This window comes from Saccopteryx leptura, chromosome 1, assembly GCF_036850995.1.
Source record: "Saccopteryx leptura isolate mSacLep1 chromosome 1, mSacLep1_pri_phased_curated, whole genome shotgun sequence".
Classification (NCBI taxonomy): Eukaryota; Metazoa; Chordata; class Mammalia; order Chiroptera; family Emballonuridae; genus Saccopteryx; species Saccopteryx leptura.
The window spans coordinates 26,776,379-26,792,901 of record NC_089503.1 but is presented as its reverse complement, the minus strand read 5'-3'; the positions used below and the strand labels follow the sequence as shown (position 1 = coordinate 26,792,901).

The 16,523-nt window shown below is 48.2% G+C and overlaps 1 protein-coding gene across 2 annotated transcripts in view; it reads left to right on the top strand.

Annotated features, from left to right (window-relative positions):
* TRIM44 (tripartite motif containing 44) overlaps positions 1 to 16,523 on the top strand; it is a 111,363-nt gene that overhangs the window by 89,914 nt on the left and 4,926 nt on the right. The window contains exon 5 of one of the 2 annotated variants that reach the window (XM_066363170.1): positions 5,320 to 5,363. The exons of the other annotated variant lie outside the window; for it this stretch is intronic. Coding sequence (XP_066219267.1) covers positions 5,320 to 5,332 — 13 coding nt within the window. The 3' untranslated portion in view covers positions 5,333 to 5,363. Of the gene's footprint in view, positions 1 to 5,319; positions 5,364 to 16,523 lie in introns of those variants that run through there. 2 annotated transcript variants of the gene reach the window in all.

Below are 16,523 nucleotides of genomic sequence, written 5' to 3'. Positions count from 1 at the left end.
CTTCCTCGCCTTCCTGGACCCTCTGAAGTGGGACTTTGGCATGAATCACCCTGTTTGTGGACATGGCTCCCTGTTCACGGACTCCAGCCTTGCCTCCATGGTGATTGTTCACACACACAGTCTTAATTCGACTGCTTCGGGCTCTCGGTGCCCTCCATTTCTGCCACTCCCCAACAGCAGTGTCACCTCTAAGTCCCCTTGACCCTACAGGGAGGACCCAGACCCTATGAATGTGAGAGGTGAAAGACCAGAGTCAACCTTCACAGAGTCAACTTGCACAGAGAGTCAGCCTTCACAGAGTCGACTTGTAGGCTGCTGGTGATTAGGGTAGAGAGAGAGAACGGGTATTGATATTCAAGTCTGGAGCTAGAAAGGTCCTTGTTAGGACTTGTTAGCAGCTGTTAAAGCCTTCAGTTGTGAAGGAGGAGTTTAGAACCCTAGCAGCCACAGAGATTTAAGGATTATTGTGGATTTCAGTGCCATTACTGTCCTTTACCAGAGGGGAATCAGAATGCAAGAGAGAAAATGAAGCCTCTCGTATGGAGTTATGTCAAGATTCGTGCACTTGTTTGACTTTCCTCCTCCAGACAATTTTTACATTTCTGTGCTAGGCCTAATTTGACAGTCTGGTTCTGACCCCTAGAGTAATGGTGTCCTTTACAGCCATGTTGTGGCCATTCAGGCCAATTTAAATGAATAAGTTAAGTGGGTGATCTTCCTGCATTTCACATGAACTTCTTTTTCTATTGCTTGCTAGACTGCCCAGTTCATCCACCCCCCTTTCCAAAGCCTGGTTTTCCCATCCTCGGCAGTGGGTAGGGAGAGCAGAGGGCAAGCTAGTTGTCAGTCCTTCTTCCTATGGAGGCTCAGTGCACTGTCAGAAATCAGATTAGGTCATAGCAACAGCGAAATGGTAATTATCAGGCAAAGGATGTGACATAAGTAACTTTACTGTGGTAAACATTTCACAGTAAGTATATCAAATCACATTGTACAGCTTAAACTTACACAATGTTGTATGTCAACTACTTCTCAACAAAGTGGTAGTTGAGGGTGGAGAAATTAGACTTAGGAGAGACTGGAGGAGCAGTTTGGAAAGGAAATGAGCTTTCTCTCCAACTGAACATAAAACAAGTAATTCCATAGGCTTTTCTTAAACTTCTGTAATAGAATTGTGTTCAGAAGTGGCTTTCTTGTCTCCACAGCAAATGATTTTTTCATGTTGTTTTCTTTTACTTAAAAACAACCCCTAAAAGAATATTCTCATCTTTTTCCCAGTGTGGTTAACTAAAAGACTCATTTTGTCGTCACTCCCTGCCCCTGGCCCTCTGTGCGGGGCTGAGTGGAGACTACAGAGGAATGGTCTGCGTAGTGAGCAGGTGGGTGCGCGGGGAAAGCAGAGGACCTGTGCACTTTTCCTAACCCCTCATGCTGGGGGAGAGGAGCCATCTGGTGTATTGATTGTATGTGCAGTTTCATTCTGACTGAGACTCAGAATGTGAGAGCCTTAGAAGTCATCTGGTCCCAGAAAGGAGGAGGAATCAGAACGCCCCGTGCTCTAAGTCTGGTGTACGCAGGCGCGTGCCAGTGAGTCTGGTGTACGCAGGCGCGTGCCAGTGAGTCTGGTGTACGCAGGCGCGTGCCAGTGAGTCTGGTGTACGCAGGCGCGTGCCGCGAGTCTGGTGTACGCAGGCGCGTGCCAGTGAGTCTGGTGTACGCAGGCGCGTGCCAGTGAGTCTGGTGTACGCAGGCGCGTGCCAGTGAGTCTGGTGTACGCAGGCGCGTGCCGCGAGTCTGGTGTACGCAGGCGCGTGCCGCGAGTCTGGTGTACGCAGGCGCGTGCCGCGAGTCTGGTGTACGCAGGCGCGTGCCGCGAGTCTGGTGTACGCAGGCGCGTGCCAGTGAGTCTGGTGTACACAAGTGCATGCCAGTGAGTCTGACGTACGCAGGCGCGTGCCGCGAGTATGGTATACGCAGGCGCGTGCCGCGAGTCTGGTGTACGCAGGCGCGTGCCAGTGAGTCTGGTGTACACAAGTGCATGCCAGTGAGTCTGACGTACGCAGGCGCGTGCCGGTGAATCTGGTGCACGCAGGCTTCGTGCACACACTTTGTCATAAGAAAAGCCATTGCTTAGTGAGCACTTGCCGTTTGCCATGTCCTTTCACTTTCCTAGAGAATCTGTGAGTCGTGGGCTCTGGTTTACAGCTGAGGAAATTGGGGCCCAGCGAAGTAAGTCTTGCCCAGGGAACTAGTCGGGACGGAGAAGGACTGGATTCAAAGCTCGGCTTCTCTGTTCCTCCTGTGCCTCTCGGCCTGAGAGCCAGGCCACGTCTAACAGCAGCGTGGCCACGAGATCGCTGACAGATGCCGCTCAGCCGCGCAGCCCTGAGGGTGACTGGGCTTCCTCAGCAATGAAGGAGACGTTCTCCTCGTGCCCTCTGGGGGGTTGGGGCTGTCCGCTCTGGCTGGGCCCTGTGATCTGGCCAGAGGTGAACAGTTGCTTTTCAAGCCTCATAAATAAGTCTCATGACATCTGATTTATGTTGAGACTGAGCCATAAACAGGTTCTTCTACAGATGGATGAAGCAGATCTGAAGTAGGATTATGTCATTTGAGTGTGACAGCAGGAGTGGCTTCGGGAAAAACTAGGAGAAAGGCAGAATGTGTCTTTAATAATATTTATCTGTTTCCTTCAGCACACTGTATTTATATCCTAGTCCTGACCCTTAAAGGGTATCATTTCTCTTTCCCCAGTAAAACTTAACCACCCACCTCATCCCATCAGTTTCTGAGATTACAGCTGGCTTACCCGATCTCATCTGTGCACGAGTGGTTTATGGTAAGCCGACAGGCTGCTCTTGTCTTGTGCTTTTTACTGATTTTTAACCTCAGGAGCTCAGCCGAAGAAGTACGGTACCGAAGACTAAGGAACAACTTTGATAACGTCTTTAGGCTTAATGGTTCACGGGGAGATCTTTTGAATGTGACAGAAGCCGAAGCTGCTTGTTGCCCAATGTCGTGTTGGGTCTCTGCTCCTCCTTCCAGCACCTAGGGCAGCACGTTGACTCAGAGCACAGGCTTTGTTCAGTCCTGAGACGGGGTGATGGTGTGCAGAGGACAGAGACCTGAGTGCATACCTCCTCTTTTCTCTCCACTTCGGCTCTCCCCTTTGGTGTGTTCGAACTCCTCTGTGTTCCTCCCTCCTGCCTAGACCAGTGCTCTCTCCCATCGGTCAGCACGGACCTGGACCCAGGGAGAGCCTCTGGGAAGGTTGGCTGAATGTACATTGGGTGTGAAGTTCATCGCCTCGGCCGCCTGCTGGGGCACATTCCTACCGTTCAGACCTGTTGCCTGTATCATGAACTCTTGGAATGTTGAGGGTAGGGATAGCTTTCTTACCTTTTTCTTTGTCCCCTAGAGAGGCTCATAACAAGATGGTTTACTACAAAGGCTGAGATAGATAGGACAGGAATAAGCAGGAACCAGGCACCGGTCTGAGTGGTTCCCTTTCACAGATGTCCACTCTGTAGTTACACTCGTCTCAGAGAAGCCTGCTGGCAGAGAGGCCTGAGTTACTAAGTAGGCACAGGAAACCACCTTGTAGTTTTCTGTTTCCCATATCAGAGTCCTCTCACTGTCCCTGGCCTGGGCCTTAGGCTCTTAGACAGGAGAGTCCAGCTTTGGCAGAGGGAGAGCCCTTGGCTCTGCCTGGGAGCAAATGCCTGTTCAGTCCCGGCCACCAGCATCCTGCAGTGGCACCTGTGTTACTGTTCCAAGCGGAGTCTCAGGCTTGTGTTGAAGATATAATCACACTGGAGCAGCCTGACGCCTGCCTGCCCCCCACGCAGGCTTTATATTGAGTTACCACGGGGTGTTTGTGTTTCTTTTTCCCCTGAAACATCTGTTTGTGCAGTCTGAGAGTGTCACACAGAACCCAATCTGAATATTTTAAACATAGCCCTTGTTCCCATGTTGGAGCGCTGGTGGCACGGTGACACCATATGGAGTCCTGGCGCTCTCTGCTCCGGTTCCTCCCCAGCCCCAGCCCCCCACCCCTGGTCTCCTTAGACACACCAAGCAAGGCCCATGGAGATAAGCATTAGATCAGGGGTCGGGACCTATGGCTCGCGAGCCAGATGTGGCTCTTTTGATGGCTGCATCTGTCTTGCAGACAAATTTTTAATAAAAAAATAATGTTAAAAATATAAAACATTCTCATGTATTATAATCCATTCATTTCCTACCGCTCATGTTCATGGTTGCAGGTGGCTGGAGCCAAGCTGTCCTCCGGGACAACACCAAATTTTTATTGGATAATGCGTAACATACATGGGTCGTTGTATGGCTCTCACGGAGATACATTTTAATATGTGTGGCGTTCTGGCTCTCTCAGCCAAAAAGGTTCCCGACCCCTGCATTAGGAGCACCGAGGAGACCGTTTTCTGAGTGTATCCCCTCACACCACCTCTAGCCATTCTGACTTTCCACGGCTCCCTGAACAATCCGCCCCGTTTCCTGTAGTCACAGTTTGTCCCACCTGGTCCCTGGCTTGCCCTCCTCTGGCCCCAGAGTCTCCCTGGAAAATACCAGTCCATCTGTTGACCTTGAATGGTTGTCTTTTCTGGCTCCACAGCTAGAAGGTACTACTTCTTCTTTTGTCCCACAAAGACTGCCTTCTTTGCCAGACGGTAAGCTCCTTAGGGGTAGGGAGCCTTCTGCTTCCCCTCCGTATTCCCAGTACTGGCATGTCGCAGGGGCACAGCCACTGTGAGGGTGGAGAGGAGCCCCCGGCTTCGGGATGGGAGTAACACACAGGCAGTTGCATTGGGCTGAGCGCTCATTACTTGTTAGTAGGTATGTTACATACTTCCTGCTTCACTGTCTCGTTCAATACTCAACTCTACCAGGTGGATCCTGATACTTCCCCTTCCGGAACTGCCCCCAACACCCACGAGCCTGCCTTCTCTAACCCCCGGAATCCTGCTTTCTCCATAGAACTTTCCACTCTCTGAAATTATTTCTGTTTATTAGTTGTCACCTTCATGAGAAATTAACTCCATGACAACAGGACTCTGTTAGTTTTGCTCACTACTCTCATGCTAGCACCTATGATAGTGCCTAACGTATTATTGATGCTCCATAAACGTTTGTGCGCTGGAAGAGTGAAGAATGGATGGCTGTTTCACAGATTAGGAGAGTAAGGCTTTGAGAGGTTGAAAAGCGTGGCCCAAGTCACACAACTCAGAAGGGCTTGGATGGGAATCCTGGGCTTAACCCCAAAGTACATGACCCTAACCCACTGTACTGTCTCCTTTACAGGTTCTCCAAATAGGTCTTAGTGGTCCTTGGAGAAAAGCTCACTTTGCTGCAAAACATAGTTCCCGCTTTGAAGGTCGACTTTCCCCACCTTCCATCCCACCAGCTAAATCCCCTCCCCGGCGAGTCAGGTTCCGAGAGCTACTAGGTGCCAGCCACCAGATGCTCCTAAGTGCTGGGCGTGTTGCTAAACACTAGGAACAAAATGGTGCAGGACAGACAGACTCAGCCTCCAAGGAGCTCAAGTGGCAAAGACCGATGTTCACAACGCAGTCACGCTAAGGCGTGCTGAGTCCCCGGACCTGGGCTGCAAGGGGGAAGCAGCAGCCCTGCAGACCACTTCCTCTCCGGTTCCCTGAAGGCAGACAGGGGCGTCATCTTGACTTATATCAGGTCCTCTCCTCTATTGGGGTGTTGGGGGGGTCAGCTGAAGCCTTGAAAGACCTTTTCCATGCAGCCTAATTAAAAGAGTGAGAGACGAGGGTGCCTCTCACCTCAGGACAGATGAGACAGAAATTAAACCTGATGTCTGACCCTGAGAGACGCCCTAAGTTCTACGTTCAGGGTAAGGGTCTTGATAGCAGGCCCTTGCATGCAGCTGTGTTTGCGGGACCCCACAAGAGCCAAGGGGAGAATCTGATGGAACCGGCTGCCGCCCTGCCTCCAGGTCACCACAGGAAGGTCACAGACTGGCTGTAGTTGTAAAAAACTGAAAACATCTAGCTGTGCCCCCCTTTTTAAAAGAAATTATTGAGATCCCCTATGGCAAGGAGAAAGTTTTCTAGTACTTGGTGTCCAAAGTGGAGTTTGAGTCTGCCGCGGCCTGGGAGCAATCTTCCGCAGTCAGCAGCGTCACCCCTCTGCTGCTTGCAGTGAGGCATTCCCAGTGACCTGGCTGGGTGACAGTCAGCAGCGTCACCCCCTCTGCTGCTTGCAGTGAGGCATTCCCAGTGACCTGGCTGGGTGACAGTCAGCAGCGTCACCCCTCTGCTGCTTGCAGTGAGGCATTCCCAGTGACCTGGCTGGGTGACAGTCAGCAGCGTCACCCCTCTGCTGCTTGCAGTGAGGCATTCCCAGTGACCTGGCTGGGTGACAGTCAGCAGCGTCACCCCTCTGCTGCTTGCAGTGAGGCGTTCCCAGTGACCTGGCTGGGTGACAGTCAGCAGCGTCACCCCTCTGCTGCTTGCAGTGAGGCATTCCCAGTGACCTGGCTGGGTGACAGTCAGCAGCGTCACCCCTCTGCTGCTTGCAGTGAGGCATTCCCAGTGACCTGGCTGGGTGACAGTCAGCAGTGTCACCCCTCTGCTGCTTGCAGTGAGGCATTCCCAGTGACCTGGCTGGGTGACAGTCAGCAGCGTCACCCCCTCTGCTGCTTGCAGTGAGGCATTCCCAGTGACCTGGCTGGGTGAGTCAGCCACGCCAACGTCCATGCCCTCTCCTGTGCCGCCTTCACTTGTCACTGAGTCCCCCGCCCAGGGTGAAACAGTAAGTCCAGCTCGGCCTGGTGTGGGACTTGGGCTGCCACTTCACTGCTCTGCTCCTTAACACCTTTTCATCTGTACGATGGCATGCTAATGCTGTTACACAGGATGATGATTACGGAAACTGATGGGAAAACATTGGTGACGTGGTTAGTTCCGTGCCCACCAAGTCACCACAGTAGCGTGCATTTAGTGAATATTTCTTTGTGTCCTTCTCCTCATCTTACTGATAGAGAAACTTTCAAGAGTCATCTCACCCCAGGGCTGACTGCCATGTGTGCTAGAGCAGAGCCTTGGAGCCCTGTCCCCATCCTTAGTTGTGTGCTTCTTCCTGTGTCACTGTCAGCACAATCATGCTCGGCCAACGTCCTGTCTGGGGGGGGGGGGGGCGGGCAAGGAAGGAGATAGCCCTTTGCTTCCATCTTGACCTGGACTTGATCCCGTCCTCACTCTCTCCTCCGTGGACCATTCGAGTCCTGGAATCCACAGCTGGATGGAGGAGGGCTGGGAGTTGCCGACAGTGCAGCTGTTGTATAAGGAAGGCAGCTGAGCACATCTCCCAGGGGTGCATTGGTTCTTCTGGCTCCTGGCTTGGGGGGGGGGGGCTAGACATGCACTTGCTTCCGCTTTGCCCTCTGTGACACAGAACCCCTTGTTCATCAAACACACCCATGTTTTACCAGTAAGGAGTAGTCATTTGCCACAGAAATCATTGTTATGATACAGCATTTTAACCCACACCTGGGGCCCCCAGGGCTAGGCTGTACCCAGTAGCTGCAGTGACACAGAAAAGCGGGGGAGCCTGGGTTCACGTATAGAAGCGCCCCGCCCAGGAGATAACCGAGCAGTCTCTCTAAGACCAGGAAGCCGCCCACTCTGCCTGGGCACCTTGGAGGTTTTCGAAAGCAATATTCTGGGGTTGTTTTGATCATACATTTGTTCATTCAAAAAACATTTGCTGTGGTTACATGGTGCCAGACACATTAGCAGGTGCTGGTGATAGAGTGGGGCACAAAATGGTTAAGGACCCTTACTGTCTGAGACTAATTTTCAATAGTGATCAGTCTGTGAGCACAATAGGACGGTGTAACATAGTAGTGCAGGGTGGGTGGCTACTCAGATTGCTTGGTCAGGGAAAGCCTCTGAGAAGGTGACATTGGAGCTGAGACCTGAATGTTAAGGAGCAAATCATTCTGAGCTGTGAGGGGAAGAGCTTTGGGGACACAGTCACCAGTACAAAGCCTTACGGCAAGAACAAGCTCTGCTTTGAATAAACCAGTGTGGCTGCAGGTGCGTGGAATAGGTTAGAAAGATGGGCAGGAGGCATATCATGTGGAGATTTGCAGGCCAGGGGCTGGATTCTAAGGTTACAGAAAGCCGTTGAAGGATTTTTAAGTGGGGTAGTAATATAATCCATTGTCCATTTAAAAAATATTACTATGAAAGCACTTTGAAAACTAAACCGTAGTGGAGAATAGAAGTGGGAAGTCACCAGTTGAAGCCAGAGACGGCGGTGGCAGTGGGAGAGGAGGGGCCGACGTGGGCAGCTCGTGCAGTGGGAGTCGGCACCGCGTGGGCGATGCTCCCAGTGGGAGAGGAGGGGCCGACGTGGGCAGCTCGTGCAGTGGGAGTCGGCACCGCGTGGGCGATGCTCCCAGTGGGAGAGGAGGGGCCGACGTGGGCAGCTCGTGCAGTGGGAGTCGGCACCGCGTGCGATGCTCCCAGTGGGAGAGGAGGGGGCCGATGTGGGCAGCTCGTGCAGTGGGAGTCGGCACCGCGTGCGATGCTCCCAGTGGGAGAGGAGGGGGCGACGTGGGCAGCTCGTGCAGTGGGAGTCGGCACCGCGTGGGCGATGCTCCCAGTGGGAGAGGAGGGGGCGACGTGGGCAGCTCGTGCAGTGGGAGTCGGCACCGCGTGCGATGCACCCAGTGGGAGAGGTGCTTCCAGGGGTGTGAGCACAGTGGGTGGCACCTACAAACCACTTCATAAACTACTGCTGTTTACTGTAGTTGTTAACACATGGCCTGTCATCAAACACGAAGGAAACGGGCTTGAGCAGCAGCCTCGGACTCTTTCAGGTGATAGCGTGATGCCTCTGGTGCCCACATAACCCCAGCATCAGCTCTTCCCTCTGGCTTTCTTAGAGAACATGGGGCTGGCGGGTGTGGTGCTGGCTTCCTCGGAGCTTTGCTTTCTTCATGTGAAGTTACTAAATAGCTGTAAAATGCATTGAGCACTTTCTGTGTACGAGGTACCATGCCAAGCACCCTGTAGACATTGATCCTCGTTTAATCCTCCCAGCAACTCTTCCAGGCAGGTACTAAGTTGCCCTCCATTTCCAAGCAGAAACACCAAACTCAAATCCCCACAGCCAGTAAATGGCAAAGCCGTGACATAAACCAAGGTGTTTCTAACTCTGAAATCCACATGTGTAACCCTCGGCGATGTGAGACGTAGCACTAGGTCTTGAGAGTTGGTACGCTTCCAATTTCCAACTTTCTACAACTTCCGGACCTCAATTCAAGGTCATCATGGGACTCTAAGCTACTGAGAATGAATCTGGGGCATGGCAAAAAATAAATAAATAAATAAATAAAAGCTTACCATTCATATAGAGATTAGAGATTAGTGTCAAGAGTGTATTTATTGATCCTTTCTCTCTCTCCCTTTGGTAGCTTGTAAGACCCAGCAGCTGAGGCAACGGGCAATTTGAAGTCCAGCATTTCATTAAATCTTATGTTTGAGATTTGTGCAGAAGGAAACTGCTTGAGAGAGATTTGGTTTCCATTATTCAGTTGCCAAGAAAAGAGGAGGAAACTGGGTCGGGTGGATTTCCGGAAGGTGCAGAAAGCCAGCAGAGAAGGTGAACCCTTCGCTATTTTCTGCTTCTAACCCCCACCCCACCCCCGGAGAGGCCCGGGCCCTAATGGAGGGCTGGGGAAGGCTCTTTCAGCCCTCACCGCAGGGAGTCACGGAGATGAGAAACCCGGCAGCGCTGGAGGGAGGAGGCCGGGAACAGCGCAGAAAGGCTGAGGAGCCGGAGAGCTTACTGCCTCCGCGGTGTTGCTCTTGAAATGCAACAGGAAGCTAAATAACATGGAATTAATACAGAGAGCAGGAGCACGCACACCCCCCACAACCTAATCCCCACAGACTCTTTGAGACTGCCCCGGGGTTGGCCAGGGTGTGGGGAAAATGGGGATTCTCATACCTCCTTGAGTAATGACTGTAGGTGAGTGTGAGAGGATTTCTGGAAGGCGGCTTAACAACAATATACCTATAAAAATACACGCCCATTGATGGTTGGAGAACTGTGTGATTCTAGGATGGGGGTAGGGAGTACACAAGATGAGCCGGAGCTTTTTATAGTGCAGGAAAGTGTGGAAGAACTCAAAAGCCCAAACAACAAAACCAACGGCACATGAGTGCCCATGAGTCCATACTGATACAATTAAATGGTTGAATAAATAAACAACTGAAGAAGAAGAAACAAATCTCATGTTCAGAAGGATTTCAGATAATTTATGTAAATACCCTACCCTCAGCAACAAGGGGAGTGCACCTCCTTACTCCTTAGGTGTGGGTTGCTCATCTTGACTTCCTTCCAAAGAGGACAATATGGGAAGGAGAAAAAAGTAACTTTACGGAGGAAAAACCTTAACAAATACTACCTCCGCTAGGTGATCAAGGTGCATCTACAGTGCTAAGTCATACTGATAGTGTGCACCCTCGATAGGATGTGATGAGAATGCCACTTTATCTCATGTTTTCTAACGGCCCGTAACTATGACCTAATCACGAGAAAAACGTCAGACAAATCCCAATTGAGGGACATTCTACAAAATACCTGACCAGTTCTCCCAATGCTGTCACCATAATCAAAAGTAAGAAAGTCTGAAAAATTGTCACAGCCAAGAGGACCCTAAGGAACCTAATTTGGGTGAAATCTCAAACAGAAAAAGGACATTAGGGGAGAACTAAAGGGATCTAAATAAAATATGAACTTCAGTAAAAACTAATATACCAATATTGGTCCTATATTAATATAAGATGTTAATAATAGGAAAGTAAATATTAGAACCCTCATTGTCTTTATAATTTTTCTGTAAATCTTAATCTCGTCTGAAAACAAAGTTAACTTTTGAAAAATCATGCTCTTTGACCCAGGAGTTTCCCTTCTGGGAATTTTGGGAGGAGATAATTAAGGGTAAACCTAGAAATTCATCCACATGGGTGTGTGTCACAGAGGTGTGGGTAAGAATGAAAAGGTAGAAATAATTTGAGTCCACATAGTTACAGTAAACCCATACAATTCATAATGTTATGGAAATACTCTTCGTGATAAGGAAGGTATTCATGATAGCTAGTTGAGCAGAAAAGCAGATTGTGAAAGACCCTGTGAAATGTATGTTTTTATATATGCATAGAAGGCTATGGGTAAATATATTTCAATGTGTTAATGTTGGTTATCACTCATGGGTAACAGGATTTTTTTTTACAGAAGCAATACTTGTTTGTTGCAAAAAGTACAGATCAGCAAAATAGAAAAACTTAATTTTTGAATTAAAAAAAGGGCTAGAAATGATTCTATTATAAATGCAACAGTAGCAACAGAAGACTCAGTCCTAGAGAAAGGCGTTCTAAGAATAGATGGGACATAGCAGGCACTCCAGCCTGCTGCCTGCTGCTGCTGTTCAAGTATCTCCCTGCAGAAGGGCCCCGCCCGAGCAGGCCTGCGGTGCCTTTCCCCTTTCCGTGGAAGCGTTCGGCCGCACACGGAGTTCCTGCCGAGTACAGGAAGGGAAGCCACCTATAAAAATGGCAAACAGTTGCAAGGTGCGTGGAGATCGGATTTGGTGCTGTGGTCGAAGTGTGGACCTGAGGCAACTCTAGAGACCCAGGCTCTGCTTAGATAAGGTGACCAAGTTTTTTACAATGAAAAGGGGGACAAAAATAAATTGAAGAAAACAATATCATAAATAAAAGAAACATTTTATTCATTGCAATAATAATACACTATAATATGACAAATGCATAATAAAAACATTTGTAATATTTTATATTCCAATTATGCTTACGTGCCTTTTAATTTTTAATTATAATTCTAAAAACAAAGATACAAAGATGTCACATCACACACAATGGGTTGACTCTGCATCAATCGAATACGGACATTTACAGATTAGTCTTCCAATATCAAAAAGGAGGACATGTAGGAGGACACTTTTCGAGGGAGAATGGAACTTACAAAAGAAGGACTGTCCTCCCTAAAGGAGGACAATTGGTCACCTTAGCTTAGAGGCAGCTACCGAGGTCTGCGGAGGCAGAGACAGCCATAGGACTGAGGTGCAAACCTAGTGTCTGTGTGTCCTTTTCTCTCCATAGTGATCCTAACCTTACGGGCATATTTTCATCTTAAAAATTAGAACTGTAGGCCCTGGCCAGTTGGCTCAGTGGTAGAGCGTCAGCCTGGTGTGTGGGAGTCCCAGGTTTGATTCCTGGCCAGGGCACACAGGAGAAGCGCCCATCTGCTTCTCCACCCCTCCCCCTCTCCTTCCTCTCTGTCTCTCTCTTCCCCTCCCGCAGCCAAGGCTCCATTGGAGCAAAGTTGGCCCAGGTGCTGAGGATGGCTCTGTGGCGCTAGGATGGCTCTGGTTGCAACAGAGCAACGCCCCAGATGGGCAGAGCATCGCCCCCTGGTGGGCATGCTGAGTGGATCCTGGTTGGGCACATGCGGGAGTCTGTCTGACTGCCTCCCCATTTCCAACTTCAGAAAAATACAAAAAAAAAAAAAAAATAGAACTGTGTGTACTTCCATCTCACTACAACAAGCTTAGAGGCAGGATATCATTACCTAATCTGTTAGGTAAAATCAGGCCTCCTAGAACATCAATGGCTTCACTCACTGTCTGGGTAACTGGGAGTCAGAAGATTCGTATTCACCTCTCACCTCTGACCCAAGTCCAGTTTCACTTTGAGCAATATGGAGTCCACAGACTCTAGATCTACCATCCACAAGCTGTGTACCTTGAGCAAGCGATGTAGCTTCTCTCAGCCTCAGTTTTCTTATCTGTAAAATGGAGAAAATAATACCGAACCAAAAGCTGCTGTTAGGTTTGGCAAGATTGTGTATATAAGGAATTACATAGCACAGTGCGTTCAATATTAAATCAGCCCACTGTGAACAGTGGTTATTACTGAAGGAGAGAAGGGTCACAGAATAAAGAGCGTGATCTAGAGAGAGAAGAGCCCTTCTTTCTGTATTTCCTGTGATTTGAGAAGAGAGATGCAACCAGGCTAGAGCTGCCTTAGTCTTATTTAAGAACCATGATTAATTGGGGGACTGTGGAGCTCTTTGTTCATACAAGAGCTTACTCTTGGGTCTGTACAAGGTCCTAATCAAGCAGTAATATTCATCAACCTGGGATTTGAGACCTGCCAGCAAAAGAGGAGAAAGCACTTGGAACGTCTGGGCCAACCTCCAGACGGAATTGAGAGGAATGGGAAAGAGAGAAATGCAAGGTAGAAAACTGTATAAATGAGAGCTGATTGATTAGCTCAGCAAGTGTGTAAGTCAGAAAGGAGCATAGCTCTTGTCTGTCTGGTCTGGAATTTTCCTAAATGTCACTCATCCGAATTTGCCATTTGAGGACACTCGGTCCCAGAGTCACACAGCAGCGCCAGGACTAGAACCGAAGTCTTCCGGGTTTTTCTCAGTGAACCCTGGATACATTGAGGACATTTTACTTTATTTTATGTTTATATCTCCCTTCGTTCCACAGGTGGCAGCTCAGTAATGAAGTTCTCATTCCCTACAGCACAGTAACCCCCTCACTTTTAGCCCAGGTTCTTGGGGCAGGGGACAGGGGAGACCAGAGTGGCAGCTCTGTCTAGTGGAGGATTATTTCTGGATCTGGGTATGATATTCATACCCTGAGTCGGGCTGATCCCATACTTACTGGAGCTGGGCAGTCACAGCCTAGACAATGAATAGAGATTGTCCAGTTAGCCCCTTGTACGATACCCATGCGGCTTCATTTTTGGAGAATACTAAATCTCTCTTTCTGAATCTCTACTGATTCTAGCCTTCCTCCCTTGTTGATATCCCTTAGTTTCTCTATCCTCCTGAGTTGAATAATCCTTTTATTGCAATAATCAATAAATAAACCAAAGACTTAGCAGATATAGTGATGCCAAATCAAGTTGTATTATATTCTCAGGAAAAGATTCTATTAAACTTGCAATGTCAGAGTGCCTACCCGCTCCTCTTACAAGCCTCCATCTCTGGGGACGGAAGGTGAAAATCTGAGCTGCCTATGTGGACTATCCAAAAAGTCACCAGGCAGTGAAATACTTCTTGATCACAATCATTTTATCAGCAGGTGTTCAGGGGCTAAGTTTGGCTAGGGTCTGTGGCCAGGGTTTTTGGCCTGCCTCTAACAACTCCTTCAGTTTCCCAGGCACCAAAACAAGACAGAGGCTTCCTCATCGGTGTGCCCAGCTGACAGAGGGGACCCATTCTGCTGCCTGGGGCTCCTTAGGCCCATTCTGTCACTTGACCCCTACCCTTAGCTAGATTTTTTACTCTCAGTGCCTTTAGCTAGATTTTTTGTTTTTATACCCCTAAAATAATTTAGAAAAAAATGTATGCCCCTTGCCCAGTGTGAAGTTATAGATAACGACTTTAGATCATTGAAAAAGATGTAATTTCTGAGATATTATGTAGCATGAGTTTTATATATGTTTCTGCCAGACCTGTGGTATTAAAAATTTAGCCTATTAAATTTATAGATAAAATTCACCCCATAATATAATTGGCAAAGTTGATTTTTATGGTCAAACTAACCAGTCGAATTAGTTTCGCTTTCTGTCGGATCCAAGTCTGATTTTTTCAATTCAAACAAACATTTTAGTACACACGCACCTCATGGCAACCACCTCACTTCTAAAATATGAATGGTTTGTCTTTGGATAGTCAGATGAGGGCACACAGCCTTGCCAAGAGTTTATGGCCTGGATGAAATAAGGGGTTACCTCCTTTACCATTGCTTGCCCCGTTCTCATTGGACTCCTGTGGGAAGCAGGGCACTCTAAACTTGTCCCGTGGTAAGGTTCAAAAGGGTGGGAGGTCTATAGCTCTTTTCCTAAAGTGGGACTAAGGTGATTGTACAAGTGGGAGCCGCTGAAGAGACAACCTATCGACCAGTGGTTTCAACTGCCAATCCGCCAGAAATGTATAATCTTCATACAGTGTCAGGGTGGTTAACACTCTCACAGATGGGCACGAAATCTTTGACAGACTGGCAGTTGAAAAACACTATTATTGACCACAGGCATGTTCTTGGAAAGGTCAGTGTTAAAAAAGAATATATATGGAAGTTAATGATCAGGACACTTATTTTCTTAAAATTACCCATGCCCAAAGAGCCCTGGAAAGCCGTGTATCTCAAGGGTACCCCAGTTTTAATACCAGTGCTTTCATGTAGATACAACAGCACTCTCAAACTGGGTCTGTCTGTGACTGCCCCCAGTTCGCCTCGGCTTCACTCAGTATTTGTCCTCACTAGTGTTTCACAGGGGCTGACTTTTCTAAAGATCTATCAAGGAGAAGGGTCAGAAATAGAGAACTCAGACTTTCTATTCAATACCTGTAGTTCATTATGTCTGGAGTTGGCATTAAAAAAATTCTCCAAGCAAAAGAATGGCAGTGTTACTCTAGATATGTGAAGAGCATTTGGGGATAGGAACATACTTGCTCTAGAATGTAATGTCTCAAATGCCAAGACTAGGAACATTTAAGAAAGTTAGGAGGCAGGTGTTGATTTGAGACAAGAAGAATGGTAGGTCAAAGAAGGCAGCCCACACTTTTAATCACTGATATTGCATAAAATACATAAAACTTTCACAATAACCCTGTGAGATAGATAGTATTACCATGAAGAAACAGACTCAGAGAGGCTACGTAACTCACCCAAGTCCCACAGCTCAGTAGTGCCAGAGCAGGGATTTCAACCTAGTTCAGTCTGGTGACTTCAAAGTGATTATATAATGCGGCCTCTCCCAGTGATAAATACCCTCTATAGGATGAGCTGTCTATTTAACACCATTAGTTAACTCTCAAAACAATGACACAGGCATTAAAAAGACTTTCAATACCTTCTGAGTACCACTCCCACTATAAACCGAAGTGTGACTGGGAGATGTCTCAGAAGAGGATGATAAATGGCTGAGGTGGAAGTCTGGTTACTTCCCTTGGAGAAAGGAGAGACTTTTATAGACTCAGAGATACAATCTTATGAACATGGACCAGCTTCTACACAAAGTGAAGAAGAAGTATTCAGGAGATGATATCTCGGTCTCATTAGATTGTTAACCCTCCACGAGAGACCACACACGAAGTAAGCAAAGCTCTATGCTACAGATTCACTTAAGATCCATTTTCTTTTTCATTATTGAAAATATACTTTATTTGAAGATGCTATTCTGGATAAAAAGCTCTCTCTCCTCTCTCTTTCACTGTGTCTCTGGCTCTCTCTGTCTCTCACTTAGCAGGCTGTAAAGCCCAGAAGGGCAACTGTTGGGTCTAACCTACTCAGTGTTGTACCTAGCATCACGCCTAACACACAGTAGACCATCAGTAAATATTTAGCAGACGAATGAATCAATCAATGAGATACCAGAATCCCAAGGTCTCATGCTTTTAAACTATGAGATGATCTATCTCTT